Source organism: Rana temporaria, chromosome 6 (genome assembly GCF_905171775.1).
Source record: "Rana temporaria chromosome 6, aRanTem1.1, whole genome shotgun sequence".
Taxonomy (NCBI): Eukaryota; Metazoa; Chordata; class Amphibia; order Anura; family Ranidae; genus Rana; species Rana temporaria.
This window is the reverse complement of record NC_053494.1, coordinates 180,329,000-180,346,499: the sequence shown is the minus strand read 5'-3', so window position 1 is coordinate 180,346,499 and position 17,500 is coordinate 180,329,000. Positions and strand designations below refer to the sequence as shown.

The following is a 17,500-nucleotide window of genomic DNA, read 5'->3' as shown; positions in this document are numbered from 1 at the left end:
ATCATTCTTCATAACATTCTGGAGTATATGCAATTTCCCATCTCAAAATCTGAGGCAGCAGACTTTGTGAAAATTAGTATTTGTGTCATTCTCAAAACTTTTGGCCATGGCTGTACACGCCGCTCCTCTCACCGCTCCAAAGATGCTGCTGGCAGGTGATTTTTTTTCTCTCCCGCCAGCGCATCGCCTCAGTGTGAAGGCCCTTTGGGTTTTCACATTGAGTATGCAGTGCAGGAGTTTTTCAGGCGGTATAGCAGTGCTATTTTTAGCGCTGTACCGCCTGAAAAACTCCTCAGTGTAAAAGGGGTCTTATTGAGGGTTTCAGAGCTCCTTTGAGCTTTTTTCAGCATTAGCTTTTTTTTGTTTTTTCACAAACCCTCCCCTTATTTTTCTTTTTGTGTGTGTGTGTGTGTGTGTGTGTGTGTGTGTTTGAGCTTTTTCATGCTCTTTCGTGCTTTATGGTGCATTTCTGGGCATTTGGGCCTTTTTTCGGCCCAAAAGGACCTCTCAAAAATGCGAGTTTGGTGGGGTTTTTTTCTGCCAGTTAGAGCATATGCCTGTAAACTCCTGGAAAAGCCATAGTGTGCATGAACACAATGGCTAACATGATGGGAAGTTTCCAGGCAAAAGAAATGAGAGCTCAAATGCCTCTTTGAGTTGCAGTGCACTTGACCGGTACATTTCAGTCATTCAATTCATTAACCGGTACATTTAACCTGCAGATGACCTTCTTCTGACCTGCTTCAGACTTGTAAATGAATGCAAACCCCATTTGATGAAAGACAAAAGTCAGATGAAACCCAGTATGATATTATGCAGAGACGGCACAATAAAACTTAGTTTCTCTGGTTACTAATCTTTAGGGCCATGTAGGAAGAAATTTGGCTGGTTCAGTAGTTGTATCAACGTCTTCTGTCAAAGGGACATGCTGGGAATTTTTTCTTAATGGGCGGCTGCTGCCAATTGGATTCAGGGGTGGAATTTTATTAAACTTGTTTGCTGCTTGCTGATGGGAAAAAGATACAAACTGCCCCCCCCCCCCCAAAAAAAAACACACCAAAAACCTGAAAAGGACCACATTTCTTGTTATCAAGTTGATTCAAATTTCATACCTTCATCCCAGTTGACGAAATTCAAGGGTCTATTATCAGACCACTGCCATCCACTAGCACTTTCCAAGCGGTTAAGTCCAATCCATACAAAGTCAGGAGGATCCTCCTTGTCTGAAAATAAAGTTTATATCCTCAATTACTGATAAAACATAACAAAATATAATAATTTTGAAATGGCCCTTTAAGTTTCTCATGAACAGGAACAATTTATGTCTTGCAACAATCCCTTATTGTCAAGTGCTTTAACCATTTTTTTCTGTTATAGAAAAATTGAAAAGTGCCCAGAAATAGTGCAGTAATTTGGACCTTGGCACGAGGGCTCACTTTAAGAGGGCAGACAAATGACATTACCAATTGCAAGGAGTTAAATTACATAGAGGCATGGAAATTATCTTCAAACTGGGGATTTTACAAATCAGGGTATTTCCATGATCTAGTGCACTAGGAATGATAATTGAACTTCATTAAAGTCAAATGCCGACAATCACACTTTGCCCATAGTATTACCATTCTAATTAAATATTTACAAGTTTACTAGCAAGGCTTTTGCCTCTATTGAAAGGCCCTTTATATGCATTCCGAATGCTCGGGCCCAACATTTGAAAAACATTAATGGCCTTATTTCCCCACTTTAGAGGCGTTACCCTTGGGCAAATAACATAATGAATTAGGCCTGTCTACCAGTGATTTATTATATCTCCACAATACAGGCCCTTCCTTATCCTTAGAACCGGTTCACACATGGGTGACCTGGGATCGCTTCAAGTCGCGCTGCATGAGGAAATGGATGTAAGTGAATGGAGCCGTCTTAATGTACACTACTGCAGTCGCTCCGACTTGAAAAAAGGTTCCTGTACTACTTCAATCCGACTTATAGGCAACTAGTACCCATTGATTTCAATGGAAGTCGCCTCCAAGTCGGATCCCCGTTCACAGTGAGGCAACTTTACAGGAAGTCGCCCCATTGTAAACCTGTTCTAAGGCAAGCTCCTCCCTCCCACAGGGGAACTCCACGCCAAATTTTAAATAAAAAACAGGCATGGGTTCCACCACTAGGAGCATACCAGCATACCAGGCCCATAGCATTTCCCCCCCCCCCACCCCAAAGCACCTTGTCCCCATGTTGATGGGGACAAGGGCCTCTTCCCGACAACCCTGGCCGTTGGTTGTCGGGGTCTGCGGGCTTATCGGAATCTGGGAGTCCCCTTTAATAAGGGGGCCCCCAGATCCCGGCCCCCCACCCTATGTGAATGAGTATGGGGTACATCGTACCCCTACCCATTCACCTGGTGGAAGACAAATGTCAATAAAAAAAACACTACACAGGTTTTTAAAGTAGTTTATTAGGCAGCTCCGTGGGTCTTCTTCCGACTTCGGGGGTCTTCTTCCGACTTCTCCCTTCTGCTGGGCACCGCCGCTGTCTTCTTTTAGCCCTTTTACCAGCAGGGGCCCAGTCTTCTCCCTTCTTCAGGGGTGTTCTTCCGACTTCTCCGCTCTCTTCTCCCGCTCTCCAGTTCTTTTTCTCTTCTGCCGGGCACCGTCCCCTGTCTTCTTTCAGCTCTTTCACCAGCGGGGGCCCGATCTTCTGTGTCACGATGTGGACTCAAAAGCTGCCTCCCGCTGTCATGCCGGGTGTGCGGTGATTTATGTAGGCCTCTTATGATGTCACAGTCCCAGCATGCTCCGGGTGGTGACGACATAAGGGGGCGGGGTAATTATGTCGGCAGAAGAGACGTCGGAAGACCCCCCGAAGTTGGAAGAAGGGAGAAGACCGGGCCTCCGCTGGTAAAAGATTTGAAAGAAGACAGCAGTGGTGCCTGGCAGAAGTCGGAAGAAGACCCCCCGAAGTCGCCTAATAAACTACTTTAAAAACCTGTGTAGTGTTTTTTTATTGATATTTTGTCACGGTAGTTTTCCCGACAGGAAAACTGGTCATGTGTATGAGGCATTACAATTTTTTTTCTCTTAGTCTATTCCTGGAACATTGGTTTCGAGATAACTGACCACATGCATCTAATTTACCATACAACAAATGTGAGTCATTCAAAAGTCCCCAGCACATGATTCATGGCTAAGGTCTGCTCATCAGTAAACAGTAACATATGTACAAAATAAGGATAAAAAAAAAAAATTAAAAATAAAAAAGGAAAAAGAGAAAGACAATTGGTTTCGGATTTCCTGCAGACAAATGTTGGATGGCAGGCTTTAAAATTTTCCATGGACAACGGTTATCCGTCGGATAAAAGTCCAAAGTACAAACACGCATGCTCGGAAGCAATGCTCACCAAACACAACATTAGCAGAAGGGGCCCAAAGGGTGGCGCCAAAGAGCTGAAAAAACACGTAGTACGTCTAGCACGTTTGTGTACCGACAATTGTGTGCCGTTTGTATGCAAGACAGGTTCCGACGTTTTGTCTGCGGAAAATCCAATCGTGTGTGTAAGAGGCTTAAGCGTAAAATAGAGCAACATAAAACTAGTGCGACAGTGTTATTGATAAACTAACACATCAATATCTGGTTGGATGGATGTCGTATTAAATTCTCAATGAATTTCAAGGTGCTCATCGGATATTTTCATGTGCTTCATTCCTCAAAAATTGTTGCTCACAAATATAGGTGCCTTCGAAAACTGATGACATGAATAAGGCGTGATAGCGAAGAGTTGGAGATTTTTCTTTGGGAAGATAAAACCTATAGAAGTCCAGTAAATGGACACGGTCAAATTTTTCTTTGGTCGCATGCGTTTGCAAAGCGCAAACGCATTTTTGCAAAAAAATAAATAAATAAAAATTGAAAATGAACATTTTTAAGTTTACAATTTTGTGTTGGGCACCACAAGTTGGACAACCCAGAGATAAAGAATCTCCTTTGGGTGATATAGAGCATGCACAACCCTCAAAAGAGAAAATAAGTCAGAAAGTTTTCAGTCAGTTGAAAAATACTTGTGACTGATGAGCGAGTGCTCTCATCTCCACAGGAAACTCTTTGCACATGTTTAAGTTTAACCATCGCTCCCCGTGATCCAGTGATTTTTGTATTTATCCAAATGATATCTGAATGTCCACAGACACTATAGATAGCGATGTTGCCATATTTGCCGACGTATAAGACGACCTTTAGCTACTTCCATACCGGGCCTATTTTGGCACTTCTCTCCTACATGCAAAAATCATATTTTTTTTGTTAGAAAATTACTCAGAACCCCCAAACACTATATATGTTTTTTTAGCAGACACCTTAGGGAATAAAATGCCGGTCATTGCAACTTTTTATCTCGCACGGTATTTGCGCAATAATTTTTCAAACGCCTTTTTTAAAGGAAAAAAAACGGTTTAATGAATTAAAAAATAACAAAACAGTAAAGTTAGCCCAATTTTTTTGTATAATGTGAAAGATGAAGTTACGCCGAGAAAATAGATACCCAACATGTCACGCTTTAAAATTGTGCACACTCATGGAATGGTGCCAAACGTCAGTACTTAAAAATCTCCATAGGCGTCGCTTATGTTTTTTTTTACAAGTTACAAATTTAGAGTTACAGAGGAGATCTAGTGCCAATTGTTGCTGGCGCTCTAACGCACGCGGTAATACCTCACATGTGTGGTTTGAACGGCGTTTACATGTGTGGGCGGGAGTTACGTGTGTGTTCGCTTCTTAACGCGAGCTACCGGAGATAGGGGCGTTTACATTTTTTTTATTATTATTTTATTCTTTTTTTTTACTCAATTTATTTTATTTTTAAACTTTTTTTGATCACTTTTATTCCTATTACAAGGAATGTAAACATCCCTTGTAATAGGAAATGTGTGTGACAGGTACTCTTTATGGAGAGATGCGGGGTCAATAAGACCCCACATCTCTCCTCCAGGCTGGAAAGCATTAGATCGTGAAAAAAATTCACAGATCTAATGCTTTCAGCCGCGATTGCGGCTGTGTTTACATTCCGGGACCCAGGCGTGACGTCATAACATCGTGCCCGGGCCTCCGACGATCATAGAGATGACTGGTGACCATCTGGTCACCAGTCTACTCTATGCTTTCCATCCGACGCCGGCGGATCGTTTCTCCGGGTCTCTGATGGCAAAGGAGAGCCCGGAGAAGCACCGGATGGCGGCGGGAGGGGGGGGGGGGCCGCCTATAAGAACGAGCAAGCGGCGGAACTGCCGATATGATAATTCTTATGGTGCACAGATTCGCCGGCTGAAGAGATGGATCTGGTAGCTGCAGGCATCATTCAGATATCACCACTGAAAGTCCAGGATGTCATATGACGTCCTTGGGCGGGAAGTGGTTAATGCTTAAAAATATGCCTCAAAAATCGGAGGTCGTCTTATACGGCGGATGCAGAGCAGTCCGACTGCGGACGTCCATTTTTTAAAAGCCGCTCCTCTCCTCGTGCTGTTCCGTGATAGGCGGAACACTCAGTTTCCCAGCAGAGCCTGTGTTCAGTGTTCCGCCTATCACGGACGTCCTTGGCCGAGACGATGTCCGTGATAGGCGGAACACTGAACACATGCTCTGCTGGGAAACGGAGTGTTCCGCCTATCACGGAACAGCACGAGGAGGAGGCGCGGATTTTAAAAAATGGACGCCCGCAGTCTGACTGACTCTGCCAGGGATAAGGTATGGAGATCGGCACAGTGAGGCAAGGCAACGGCACAGTGAGGCAAGGCAAGGCAACGGCACAGTGAGGCAAGGCAAGGCAACGTCACAGTGAGGCAAGGCAACGTCACAGTGAGGCAAGGCAACGTCACAGTGAGGCAAGGCAACGACACAGTGAGGCAAGGCAACGACACAGTGAGGCAAGGCAACGACACAGTGAGGCAAGGCAACGACACAGTGAGGCAAGGCAACGACACAGTGAGGCAAGGCAACGACACAGTGAGGCAAGGCAACGACACAGTGAGGCAAGGCAACGACACAGTGAGGCAAGGCAACGACACAGTGAGGCAAGGCAACGACACAGTGAGGCAAGGCAACGACACAGTGAGGCAAGGCAACGACACAGTGAGGCAAGGCAACGACACAGTGAGGCAAGGCAACGACACAGTGAGGCAAGGCAACGACACAGTGAGGCAAGGCAACGACACAGTAAGGGGGGGAAAGGGGTCATCTTATATGGCAAGTATATCCCAAAACCAACATTTTAGCTGAAAAATTAGGGGGTCGTCATACACCCAGTCGCCTTATACGCCGGCAAATACGGTACACATTGGATCTCTGGCGTAAAAATAATAGCACTGCTCTTTCTTTGTTGCCAGTGTGACAGTCACAAGAAAATATCAAAACTGCACTGAGCTTTTCGTCTCAAGTCACAAAGGTCTATTGTAACCTCTCTTTACTACGCAGAAAATGAGTCACTACAGCACATGATCCTACAGCCTGACTGCTGGAAAATAGGCTACCGTACAAGTAGAGCTGAATGCTGGACACAAAGTCATCTCCACCAGGTCCTCAGTGATCCCAAAACGTGACAGTTACTAAAACAAGGGTATTAAATGGAAAATTCAGCAACAAGCTGTGATAAGACCTGTCTGGTTAGGCTTAAGCCTCGTAAACACAATCAGATTTTCCAATAGGAATTTTGTGATAGCAGGCTGTTGTCGGAAAATCTGACCGTTTATACGCTCCATCGGACAATTGTTATCGGATTTTCCACCAACAAATGTTGGATGACATGCTTTAAAATTTTCTGACAACAAACATGTGTTGTCGGATTATCCGATCGTGTGTACAGAAGTCCTTCAGACAAAAATCCAAAGTAAAAACACGCATGTTTAGAAGCAATGCTAACCATAACACAACATTAGCAGAAGTTGCCCAAAGGGTGGTGCTAAAGAGCTGAAAAAACACGTAGTTTCATGTTTGTTGGCCGACAATTCTTTGCCTTTTGTATGCAATACAAAGTTCACGGCCACGCCCTTCGGACAAAAGTCCTACGATTTGTCTGCGGAAAATCCGATCGTGTGTACTAGGCTTTAGATTATGAAACCGTTTATTAACAAAGATGATTATGGAGTGTGCAAGTCAACAGGTAGATAAGCATAGGTTTAGTGGCAGCAACAAGTTATACCACACACAAACCTATAATATACTGAAAAGAGGTTTAAACTAGGGTTGTCCCGATACTAAGCATTTGCCCGAGTACTTGTACTTGGGGCAAATGCTCAGATGCTTCACCCGATACCTGGGCAGTCAGGGTGATCAGTGTGGTGGGAGAGTTACAAGCACTCATCACCTTGTATAGGTTTCAAAGTCCGGCTTTCAGCTGCTTAAGTGAAATCAGCAGTGATCAGTGCTTGTAACTCTCCCAAACACAATCACCGCTGACTGTCCCCGTATCCTCCTCCAGCCCCCCTCCACGCTGATCCGGGCCCCCCACCTCCACGCTCATCCGGGCCCCCCACCTCCACGCTCATCCGGGCCCCCCACCTCCACGCTCATCCGGGCCCCCCACCTCCACGCTCATCCGGGCCCCCCACCTCCACGCTCATCCGGGCCCCCCACCTCCACGCTCATCCGGGCCCCCCACCTCCACGCTCATCCGGGCCCCCCACCTCCACGCTCATCCGGGCCCCCCACCTCCACGCTCATCCGGGCCCCCCAACCTCCACGCTCATCCGGGCCCCCCAACCTCCACGCTCATCCGGGCCCCCCAACCTCCACGCTCATCCGGGCCCCCCCACCTCCACGCTCATCCGGGCCCCCCCACCTCCACACTCATCCGGGCTGCTGTCCCCCTTTCTTCTCCCCTCCGTGCTGCTCCGTGTCCCCCTCTATTCTCCTCTGTGTTCCCCTCCGTGCTGCTGTCCCCCTTTCTTCTCCCCTCCACCATCCTCAAACGGAAGGTGGAGGAGCGCAAGATCTCCAACATCCACCAGCCCTGTGCAGGGCCAGATTAAGAACATCATGGGCCTGGTGCTGACAATTTTGGTGTGCCTTTTATAAATAATATATAAACAATTTTTTGTTGAGAGAGAATGAGAGGGGTGAGGGAGGGAGGATGAGGGGTAAGGGAGGGAGGATGAGAGAGAAAGGGGGGGATGAGAGAGGATGAGCATGTATGGGAAGGAGATCAACGCAGCACAGCCAAGGCAAGTGACCGAAGGCACAGAGCCCAGAAGGAAGACAGGGTGAAGATGGAAGCGCCCGGGACCCACCGGACAGATCTGCTGTGCATACTTGTACGTGGTGGCATAACCTACCTCAGGGCCTCTAAAAAGTAGTAATGTTGGCAAAGTTTACTACCGCTTTATTATCACAGGATCCCAGGAGCCTCTCATGGGGCCCCTACTGACCCGGTGCCCTTGGGCAGTGCCTAAGTGCATAGTTGTCAACATTTCAAAAATATTTTTAAGGGACCCTTTTTTTGTTACAAGTGCTATATTTAGAGTAGCTGAGATCCCCTATGTTCCTCTATACATCACAGTAGAAATCACAAAATTAAATAAGTACTAATAATGGGGCAGAACAAATATGAGGACTGAGAAGATTTCCTTTAGTTGAACTAACAAAAGTGTGCCCATTCTAGAGCTAGTAATATTAAGGATATTCAGTATAATTTTAAAGAACTGTTTTTGTGGGCAAGAGGCGTAGGAGAGGAGTAGGGACGGTATAAAAATGGGAAGTATGTGCAGATGATGGAGAGAAATGTGGAGGGTCTAACAGTGGGCACTATGTACAGGAGAGGAGTGTGGAGGGTATGACAGTGGGCAGTATGCACAGCAGAGGAGTGTGGAGGGTATGACAGAGGGTGTTTTGTACCAGAGAGGAGTATAGAGGGTATGAAAGTGGGCAGTATGTACAGGAGAGAAGCGTGGAGAGTATGACAGTGGGCAGTATGTACAGGAGAGGAGTGTGAAGGGTATGATGGGAGGCGGTATGTACAGGAGAGCAATGTGGAGAGAAAGATAGTTGGCAGTATGTAGAGTGTGAAGGGTAAGGTTGGGTTACAGTATGCACAGGAGAGGAGTGTAGAGGGTATGATAATGGGCTGTGTGCACAGGAGAGGAGTGTGGAGGGTATGAAAGTGAGCAGTATGTACAGGAGAGGAGTGTAGACAGTATGATACTGAGCAGTATGTACATTAAATGAGTGTGGAGGGTAAGACAGTGAGCAGTAGGTACAGGAGAAGAGTCTGGAGGGTATGACAATAGGCAGTATGTACAGGAGAGAAATGTGGAGGGTATGAGAGCGAGCAGTATGTACAGAAGAAGAGTGGGGAGGATATGACAGTGGGCAGTATGTACAGGAGAGACGTGTGAAGGGTATGACAGTGGGCCCTATGTATAGAAGAGAAGTGTAGAGGGTATGACAGTGGGCCCTATGTATAGGAGAGAAGTTTGGAGGGTATGACAGTGAACAGTATGCACAGGAGAGGAGTGTGGAGAGTATGATGGTGGGCACTATGTATAGGAGAGGAGTGTGGAGGGTATGACGTTTAGCAGTATGTACAGGAGAGAAGTGTATGACAGCGGGCACTATGTACAAGGAGAGGAGTGTGGAGAGTATGACAGCGGGCATTATGTATAGGAGAGAAGTGTGGAGAGTATGTACAGGTGAGGAGGATGAAGGAATCTAGGAAGGAAAAATGTAAAGGTTTGTGGAAGGATGTTTAGGAAATGCGTAGTGATTAAGCGGTACATACATTGAAATCTATATTGAAATTACGCCAATTAAGCAGAGACCAGCCATTGTCGATTTATGTATGGGTTATCTGGTTTTACACAAGTCAATCTATTATCTGACTTGACCACAACCAGCCTGTCAGGTTTTTCCCAAAACAATCAGTGCTGCCAGCTATAGTTAGCAACACTGATCATAGTATTCACAGGCAGAACACGATAACACTGCAGGAGTGATTCCCCCATCCACTGGTCAGCAGGTGAGAGGGTGTGTGGGGACAGGCTGGGGAGAGATACTAGTCATTACCATGGAAGGCCCTGGCTAGTATCAGAGCCAGATACACACAGGTTACCTACGCCATGATCGTTCGAGCGAGAGCAATAATTCTAGCACCAGACCTCCTCTGTAACGCTAAACATGCAACCTGTAAAAAAAGTTAAAGCATCGCTTAGGACAGTGGTCATCAACCCTGTCCTGAGGGCCCACTAACAGGCCAGGTTTGCAAGATAACTGAAATACATCACAGGTATAAATATAAAATGTTTGAGGGTTCTGAGTAATTTTCTAGCAAAAAGCAAATGATGATTTTTACATGTAGGAGAGAAGTGTCAGAATTGGCCTGGGTGGCAAGGGGGTAATTACCATAAGTAATATACAAATTATTATAAGCCCTGTGATCTCATCCTCTCAGTCTACTGCTGCAGAGAGTGTCAGCTTGTATTTAAACTGGTTGCTCTGTATGTAGCTTCTGACAGACTGTGCAAGCAGCCCTGTATCTCAGGAACCATAAATGATAGCAGCCCCATTTTTTGACCAGTTGTGGGTGGGTCTTCATAGGGCTACATACCCCCCAAATGTGTAGTCTCTGTGACCCCTGGTCGCCGAGCTACAATCCTCGAAGTCGATTTTTTTTTTCTTTATGGGCAAATGGGCCTATCTTGAGGAAGGGGCCTGGAGCTGCAGCTCCAATAGCCCCTATGTTAATCCGGGCCTGGCCCTGTGATGTCATCATGGAGGTGTGGAAGTACTCCAGTAGCAACCTGTGAAGCTCTGGGGAACTCCATACCCTTGAGGGTTAAAGGAGTTGTAAAGGACATTTTTTTTTGCTGAAATGACTGTTTACAGGGTATAGAGACATAATAGTTAACCGATTCCTTTTAAAAATGATTAAAAATAGATAAAAATCAATCATATAATGTGCCTGCAGTTTCAGTTTCACTTTTCATCTAGTTTCATTCTTCTGTGAAGGACAGAGACACAGAGCCAATACAGGGCAGTGTTTGGTTCTGAGGTGTTTTAGACACACAGTAATCACACCTTCTTGATTAGAGACCACAGAGAGAAGCTCCCAGTACTTATTTCATAAGGAAACAGACAACCAGGAAGTGTGCAGAACAGAGAAGGATTAGAGCAAAAACAAACAATGAGGACATGAAACCAGGACTGCATTAGGGTAAAGGAAGCCATTTAGCTAAAAAATAAAAATAAATCTTTAGTGACCCTTTAAGGCAGTGCTGGAAAATAATGGTGGCCACACAAAATATTGATACTTCTGTTCCAATTTGGACATTTTTTACTTAGGGGTGTACTCACTTTTGTTGCCAACAGTTTAGACATTAATGGCTGTGTGTTGAGTTATTTTGAGGGGACAGCAAATTTACACTGTTATACAAAGCTGTACACTCACTTTTGTGAGAGAGTGTGTGTATATATAAAACACACACAAAAGTTTGCATATCCTGGCAGAAATTGAGAAATGTTGGCATTAATATTGAAAATATGACTGATCATGACAAAAAACTGTTTTATTTAAGGATAGCAATCACATTAAGCCAATTATCACATACGATTTTAAAAAGGATCCAAAAAAACTGACAGAAATCACACAAATGGTCCTGATCAAAAGTTTACATACCCCCGAATTTTTGGCCTTGGTACAGACACAGAAGGGGGCACACACCGGTTAAAATTAAAGGCAATTTCTTACATTTGTGGCTTTTTAAATCACAATTAGTGTCTGTGTATAAATAGTCAATGAGTTTGTTAGCTCTCACATGGATGCACTAAGCAGGCTAGACACTGAGCCATGAGGAGGTAAAAAAAGAACACGATATCTTTTTATATCCTTTTCCATCTTTGTAAAGTTTCATTAAAATGTTTTTTTTGACTGTTCTTTTCTACTTCCTCATGGCTCAGTGTCTAGCCTGCATAGTGAATCCATGTGAGAGCTAACAAACTCATTGACTATGTATATACAGACACTAATTGTGATTTAAAAAGCCACAAATGTGGGAAATCACCCCTTTAATTGCCATTTTAACCTGTGTGTGCCACCTTCTGTGTCTGTACCAAGGGTATGTAAACATTGTATCAGGGATATTTGGGTGATTTCTGTTATCATTATTAGGGTTGTCCAGATACCGATACCAGTATCGGTATCGGGACCGATACCGAGTATTTGCGGGAGTACTCGTACTCGCGCAAATACCCCCGATACCTAAATAGAATACTTCCCCCCCTCCCCTTTCCCCCCCCGCCGCTCCTGCTGCATCGTGCCGCTGCATCGAGGGACATGGCTAGAGGGACATTGCTGCATATGTGAGGGACATGGCTAGAGGGACATTGCTGCATATGTGAGGGACATTGCTGCATATGTGAGGGACATTGCTGCATATGTGAGGGACATGGCTGCATATGTGAGGGACATGGCTGCATATGTGAGGGACATGGCTGCATATGTGAGGGACATGGCTAGAGGGACATTGCTGCATATGTGAGGGACATGGCTAGAGGGACATGGCTGCATATGTGAGGGACATGGCTGCATATGTGAGGGACATGGCTGCATATGTGAGGGACATGGCTGCATATGTGAGGGACATGGCTAGAGGGACATTGCTGCATATGTGAGGGACATGGCTAGAGGGACATGGCTGCATATGTGAGGGACATGGCTGCATATGTGAGGGACATGGCTAGAGGGACATGGCTGCATATGTGAGGGACATGGCTAGAGGGACATTGCTGCATATGTGAGGGACATTGCTGCATATGTGAGGGACATTGCTGCATATGTGAGGGACATTGCTGCATATGTGAGGGACATTGCTGCATATGTGAGGGACATGGCTAGAGGGACATTGCTGCATATGTGAGGGACATGGCTAGAGTGACATGGCTGCATATGTGAGGGACATGGCTGCATATGTGAGGGACATGGCTGCATATGTGAGGGACATGGCTGCATATGTGAGGGACATTGCTGCATATGTGAGGGACATGGCTAGAGGGACATTGCTGCATATGTGAGGGACATGGCTAGAGTGACATGGCTGCATATGTGAGGGACATGGCTGCATATGTGAGGGACATGGCTGCATATGTGAGGGACATGGCTGCATATGTGAGGGACATGGCTAGAGGGACATTGCTGCATATGTGAGGGACATGGCTAGAGGGACATGGCTGCATATGTGAGGGACATGGCTGCATATGGGGGGGGGGGGACATGGCTGCATTTGGGGACACATTTAAAAAAAGTTTCGGTATCGGCGACTACTTGAAAAAAAGTATCGGTACTTGTACTCGGTCCTAAAAAAGTGGTATCGGGACAACCCTAATCATTATGATTTAAAAAAAGATCCAAAAAAACTATGTGATAATAAATGGCTTCATGTGATTGCTATCCTTAATTAAAATACAGTTTTTTGGCATGATCAGTCATATTTTATATATATATATATATATATATATATATATATATATATATATATATATATATATATATATATATATATATATATATATATATATATATATATATATAAACAGATTATGATTTTTGCATGGTGCTCATCTTTAAATTGGACATTAGTCACAGAATTTTATTCAATTTAAAAAGTAAACTGTTCTTACCTGTGATAAAGTTCAGCTCTTCCTCACTGGTTATGCTGAGTAGATCTGCCCCCTGGCTCTTACAAGACACATACGCCTCCTTCCACCTGAGGCTAGACTGGATATTGAATTGGTAGCATTGCTGCAATGTGGAGTGTTCTGTCCAAGTATGATTACAATCACGCACTTAAAAACATAAAAAGAAAAGCAACATTTTAAAGATCATACAGCAGAATTTATGGCAAGGCTTGGTATCATAAATCATGAGACAGATGGATCACGCATTAGCAAATTCTAAATACAGGGTTTAAAAAAAAAAAAAATTCTATTTCACCAAATGAGGTTAAGAATTGACAAATCTAAAAGGACCGGTCTCTGAGGCCCCGTACACACGACAGAGTTTCTCGGCAGAATTCACCGAGAAACTCGGTCAAAACCCGGATTCTGCCGAGAAACTCTGTCGTCTGTACAGTTTTGGCTCGATGGAGCCGCCGAGGAGCTCGACGAGAAAATAGAGAACATGTTCTCTATTTTCTCGTTGGCCGCGTTGTTCTATAGGAGAAGGCGGCCCGCCGAGCTCCTCGGCGGCTTCATCCCAAAACGAGACGAGGAACTCGACGTGCCAAGCACGTCGAGTTCCTCTGTCGTGTGTACGGGGCCTAAGCATTACGCACATGGGTGTGACTTAAAAGTGACACTAAAAGGTTCACTTTTTATTTATTTTTTTAAATAACAAAAATGTAATACTTACCTCAACTGTGCAGTTCGTTTTGCACAGAGTGGCCTCGATCTTCCTGTTCTGGGGTCCCACAGCAGCTCCTCCCCACAATAGATAACCCCTCTGCAAAGCTCTCTCCCGAGGGGGGTTACCTTGCGGGTGCGCTCCCATGTCATACCGTCTGCGTCCATAGCCACCGAGTTTATGACTCTTCCCCGCCCCCCTGGTGGCAGCGTCATTGGATTTGATTGACACCCGCGGGAGCCAATGGCTGCGCTGCTATTAATCTATCCAATGAAGAGCTGAGAAGCAGTGGAGAGAGCGACGCGGGATCGCTCCTACTGAATTTCGGGGGCTCAGGTAAGTTGGAGGGGGGGGGCAGGGGGGCCGGACAGTGCAAGGTGTTTTTTCACCTTAATGCATAGGATGCATTAAGGTACAAAAACACAAAAGTTTACAACCCCTTTAATGTGAAGGGTGTGATTATATAGGCAAAGTTTCACTTACTCCAAGTTGGTATGGAAAGTCTTGTCATTGATTTTCGGTGCTGCCCACTGTTAATCCACCATTACTAAGCACACATAACTAAAGGTCGCTGGAATGCAACTAAGGGCCGCCAAACTGCCACAAATGACTGGCAGACATTTCCCTCCGTTTTAGAGTTATACACATTAAGGCCATTTTCACACTGAAGGCGCTTTTCACACTACAGGCTTTTTTGCGCTAAAAATAGCGCCTTTTCTGCCGCCCCAGTGTGAAAGCCCGAGAGCTTTCACACTGAGGCGTTGCCCTTGCAGAACCATAAAAAAAGTCCTGCAAGCAGCATCTTTGGGGTGGTGGGGGAGCAGTAAATACACGGCTCCTAAACTGTCCCTGCCATTGAAAACAATGGGAAGCGATGCCGAAGCAGTGGCGCTTTTAAGCGCCCCCCGCTTGCGGCCGAAAAGCGCTGCTAAAACTAGTGGTGCTTTACCGCCAACGCCCCCCGCCCCAGTGTGAAACTAAAACCAAACATTACAATATATTCTTTGATGCAATGGCCGAATGTGTTTCTTTTTAAATAATAACTTACCTGGTTTCATGCAGTTTCCCCATTTCCCATCCGTATCAAAATTTCCCGAGGTAGAGCACCACTCACGATCTTCATTGGTGTCAGAGATACAGTCGTGGTACCAAGTCCCATTATTCAAAAAGGGAAATTCACAGGGCTTTCCATAGGAGTTTCCCCCAGTAGTATACACAGCTGTAAGAACAGAAATAGAAAGTAAAACCAGATTTTTCATGTAAAAATAAAAGGGGATTTCGTTATTTACTGGCAAGAGCCCAGACTAAAAGTAGTGATTTGTCGGCAATGTGCTTATTCTTGAGAACTATAAAGGAAAAAGGTCAAACGTGCATCGGGAAAGTGATTTTTTTATTTTTTTTTATTTTGAATAAATTTGCAAAGATTTCAAAACAAACTTCTTTCACGTTGACATTATGGGGTATGATTTGTGGAAAATAATGAATTTAATCTATTTTGGAATAAAGCTGTAACATAACAAAAATGGGGAAAAAGTGAAGTGCTGTGAATACCTTCCGGATGTAATGTATGAACACAGAAAAGCAGACATTGGGTACACATCCTCCTTTAGAGTCGGATCACACTAGATGCCATGCAAATTCACTGCAAATTCGATGTAAATCCGCACGGCATTCATATGAACTGATTGCAATGTATGTTAAGTTAACGAAACCCGTAATCAGTTTGCCAAATGCAGCACGATTTGCAGAATCAGATCGCATGGGTGTGAAAATGCCTTCAGATTCCAGTGTGGACAAAAAAAAAAAGGGGGTCCTGAATGAGTTTGTTCTGAAAGCGAGGCAAAATCAGCCATAAAGTTTGTATGGCTGAATTTACATCGCACAGACATGGCAAGTGATCTGCTCAAAATAACTAATATTGGGGGGTGTGAATAAAGTGGAACTTCCATTTTTGTTTCCAGTGAAGATCTTGCAAAAACCCACCCCCTTCTACTTACTGGTCCCAAGGGGGCAATAAGCAGCCTAACTGACCAACACAGAATTTCAGGAGACAGGAGGGGGCAGGGTCAACCCCAAGGTTTAAATGTGGTAGAAAGATGGCTAGAATGATGGAGAGAAAAAATATCCCCTTTAACGGGCCTGCTGTGATACACATGGGTACTTTGTACAGCAATATAAATGAAATATATAAGAAAAAAAAAATAAGAAAAAACGATATAAAACACACTAGAGGATCAAAATGTAAAACAGACAGTAAAAACATTAAAACTGCATATAGAATAAAAAGAGAGTATACCATGATATGGAGCCTCACAAATGTTCTCAGATGTGCCATTCACCTTCCATTCATCTACGGACTGTAGGATTGCAGCCACTGTTCCATTCTTTACACCAAGTCCATATCTTGAAGCCCCATACACGTGTCCACCGCTACATCGCCACCACAGCATCAGTTTAGAGTCACATGGGACAAGTTTCAAAGGTTCTTGGGATTTGGAAAGGTCTAGTCCAAGGCACTTTTGAGATTCCAGGCTGTAGAGTCGATGACTGGAGCCCCATTGCCACAGTGCTTTGTTACTAGTGTCTGAACAGCTGTCCAACGTAAGTCGGTCATTGTCTACTTTAAGGCACTTGCTTGATTGCTGGTGTAGTATGAGAAATGAGTGACCTGAAGGAAAGATAAAAAGGAAAAATGTAAAAAAGATACATTTGTGGTAAACCTACTGAAAACATTCCTATACTGTAAAACATTTTTATTAATTGGCCATCTGCTTCCTGTTCAGAAATCTAGACGTAGCCGTTATGGTTTCCTGGTACAACAAACCAATAACAAAATATTAAGACACGCCTTAAACCAGTTGCATACTCTGGGCGTACTAGACTTGGCCAAAAACACAATCATTGTACATAGGGCATGTCCAGTCCTTCTGCCGGGATCCCCCCTGTCCCAGTATACAGGAATTCAGCTCTGATAAAATCACAGGTGCATCACCCAGTACACAAAAAAGATCTTGGCAGGAGGAGCTGTTAAAAAAAAAAAAAAAAAAACCCAGTCCGGCAATGTTTATTTTTTATTGATTTATTTCATTCCTCTGTTACCCCATGTAAGCAGCAGCCCAGTGGGAG

At 44.6% G+C, this 17,500-nt stretch overlaps 1 protein-coding gene across 1 annotated transcript in view; it reads right to left on the bottom strand.

The window, feature by feature from the left end:
• The window catches only part of LOC120944080 (lymphocyte antigen 75-like), a 154,280-nt gene that overhangs the window by 96,161 nt on the left and 40,619 nt on the right, over nucleotides 1-17,500 (bottom strand). The window contains exons 2-5 of the mRNA XM_040357892.1: nucleotides 16,671-17,042; nucleotides 15,423-15,593; nucleotides 13,654-13,818; nucleotides 1,113-1,223 (exon numbers count right to left, since the gene is read on the bottom strand). Of these exons, the coding sequence (XP_040213826.1) occupies nucleotides 1,113-1,223; nucleotides 13,654-13,818; nucleotides 15,423-15,593; nucleotides 16,671-17,042 (819 nt within the window). The remainder of the gene's footprint in view (nucleotides 1-1,112; nucleotides 1,224-13,653; nucleotides 13,819-15,422; nucleotides 15,594-16,670; nucleotides 17,043-17,500) is intronic.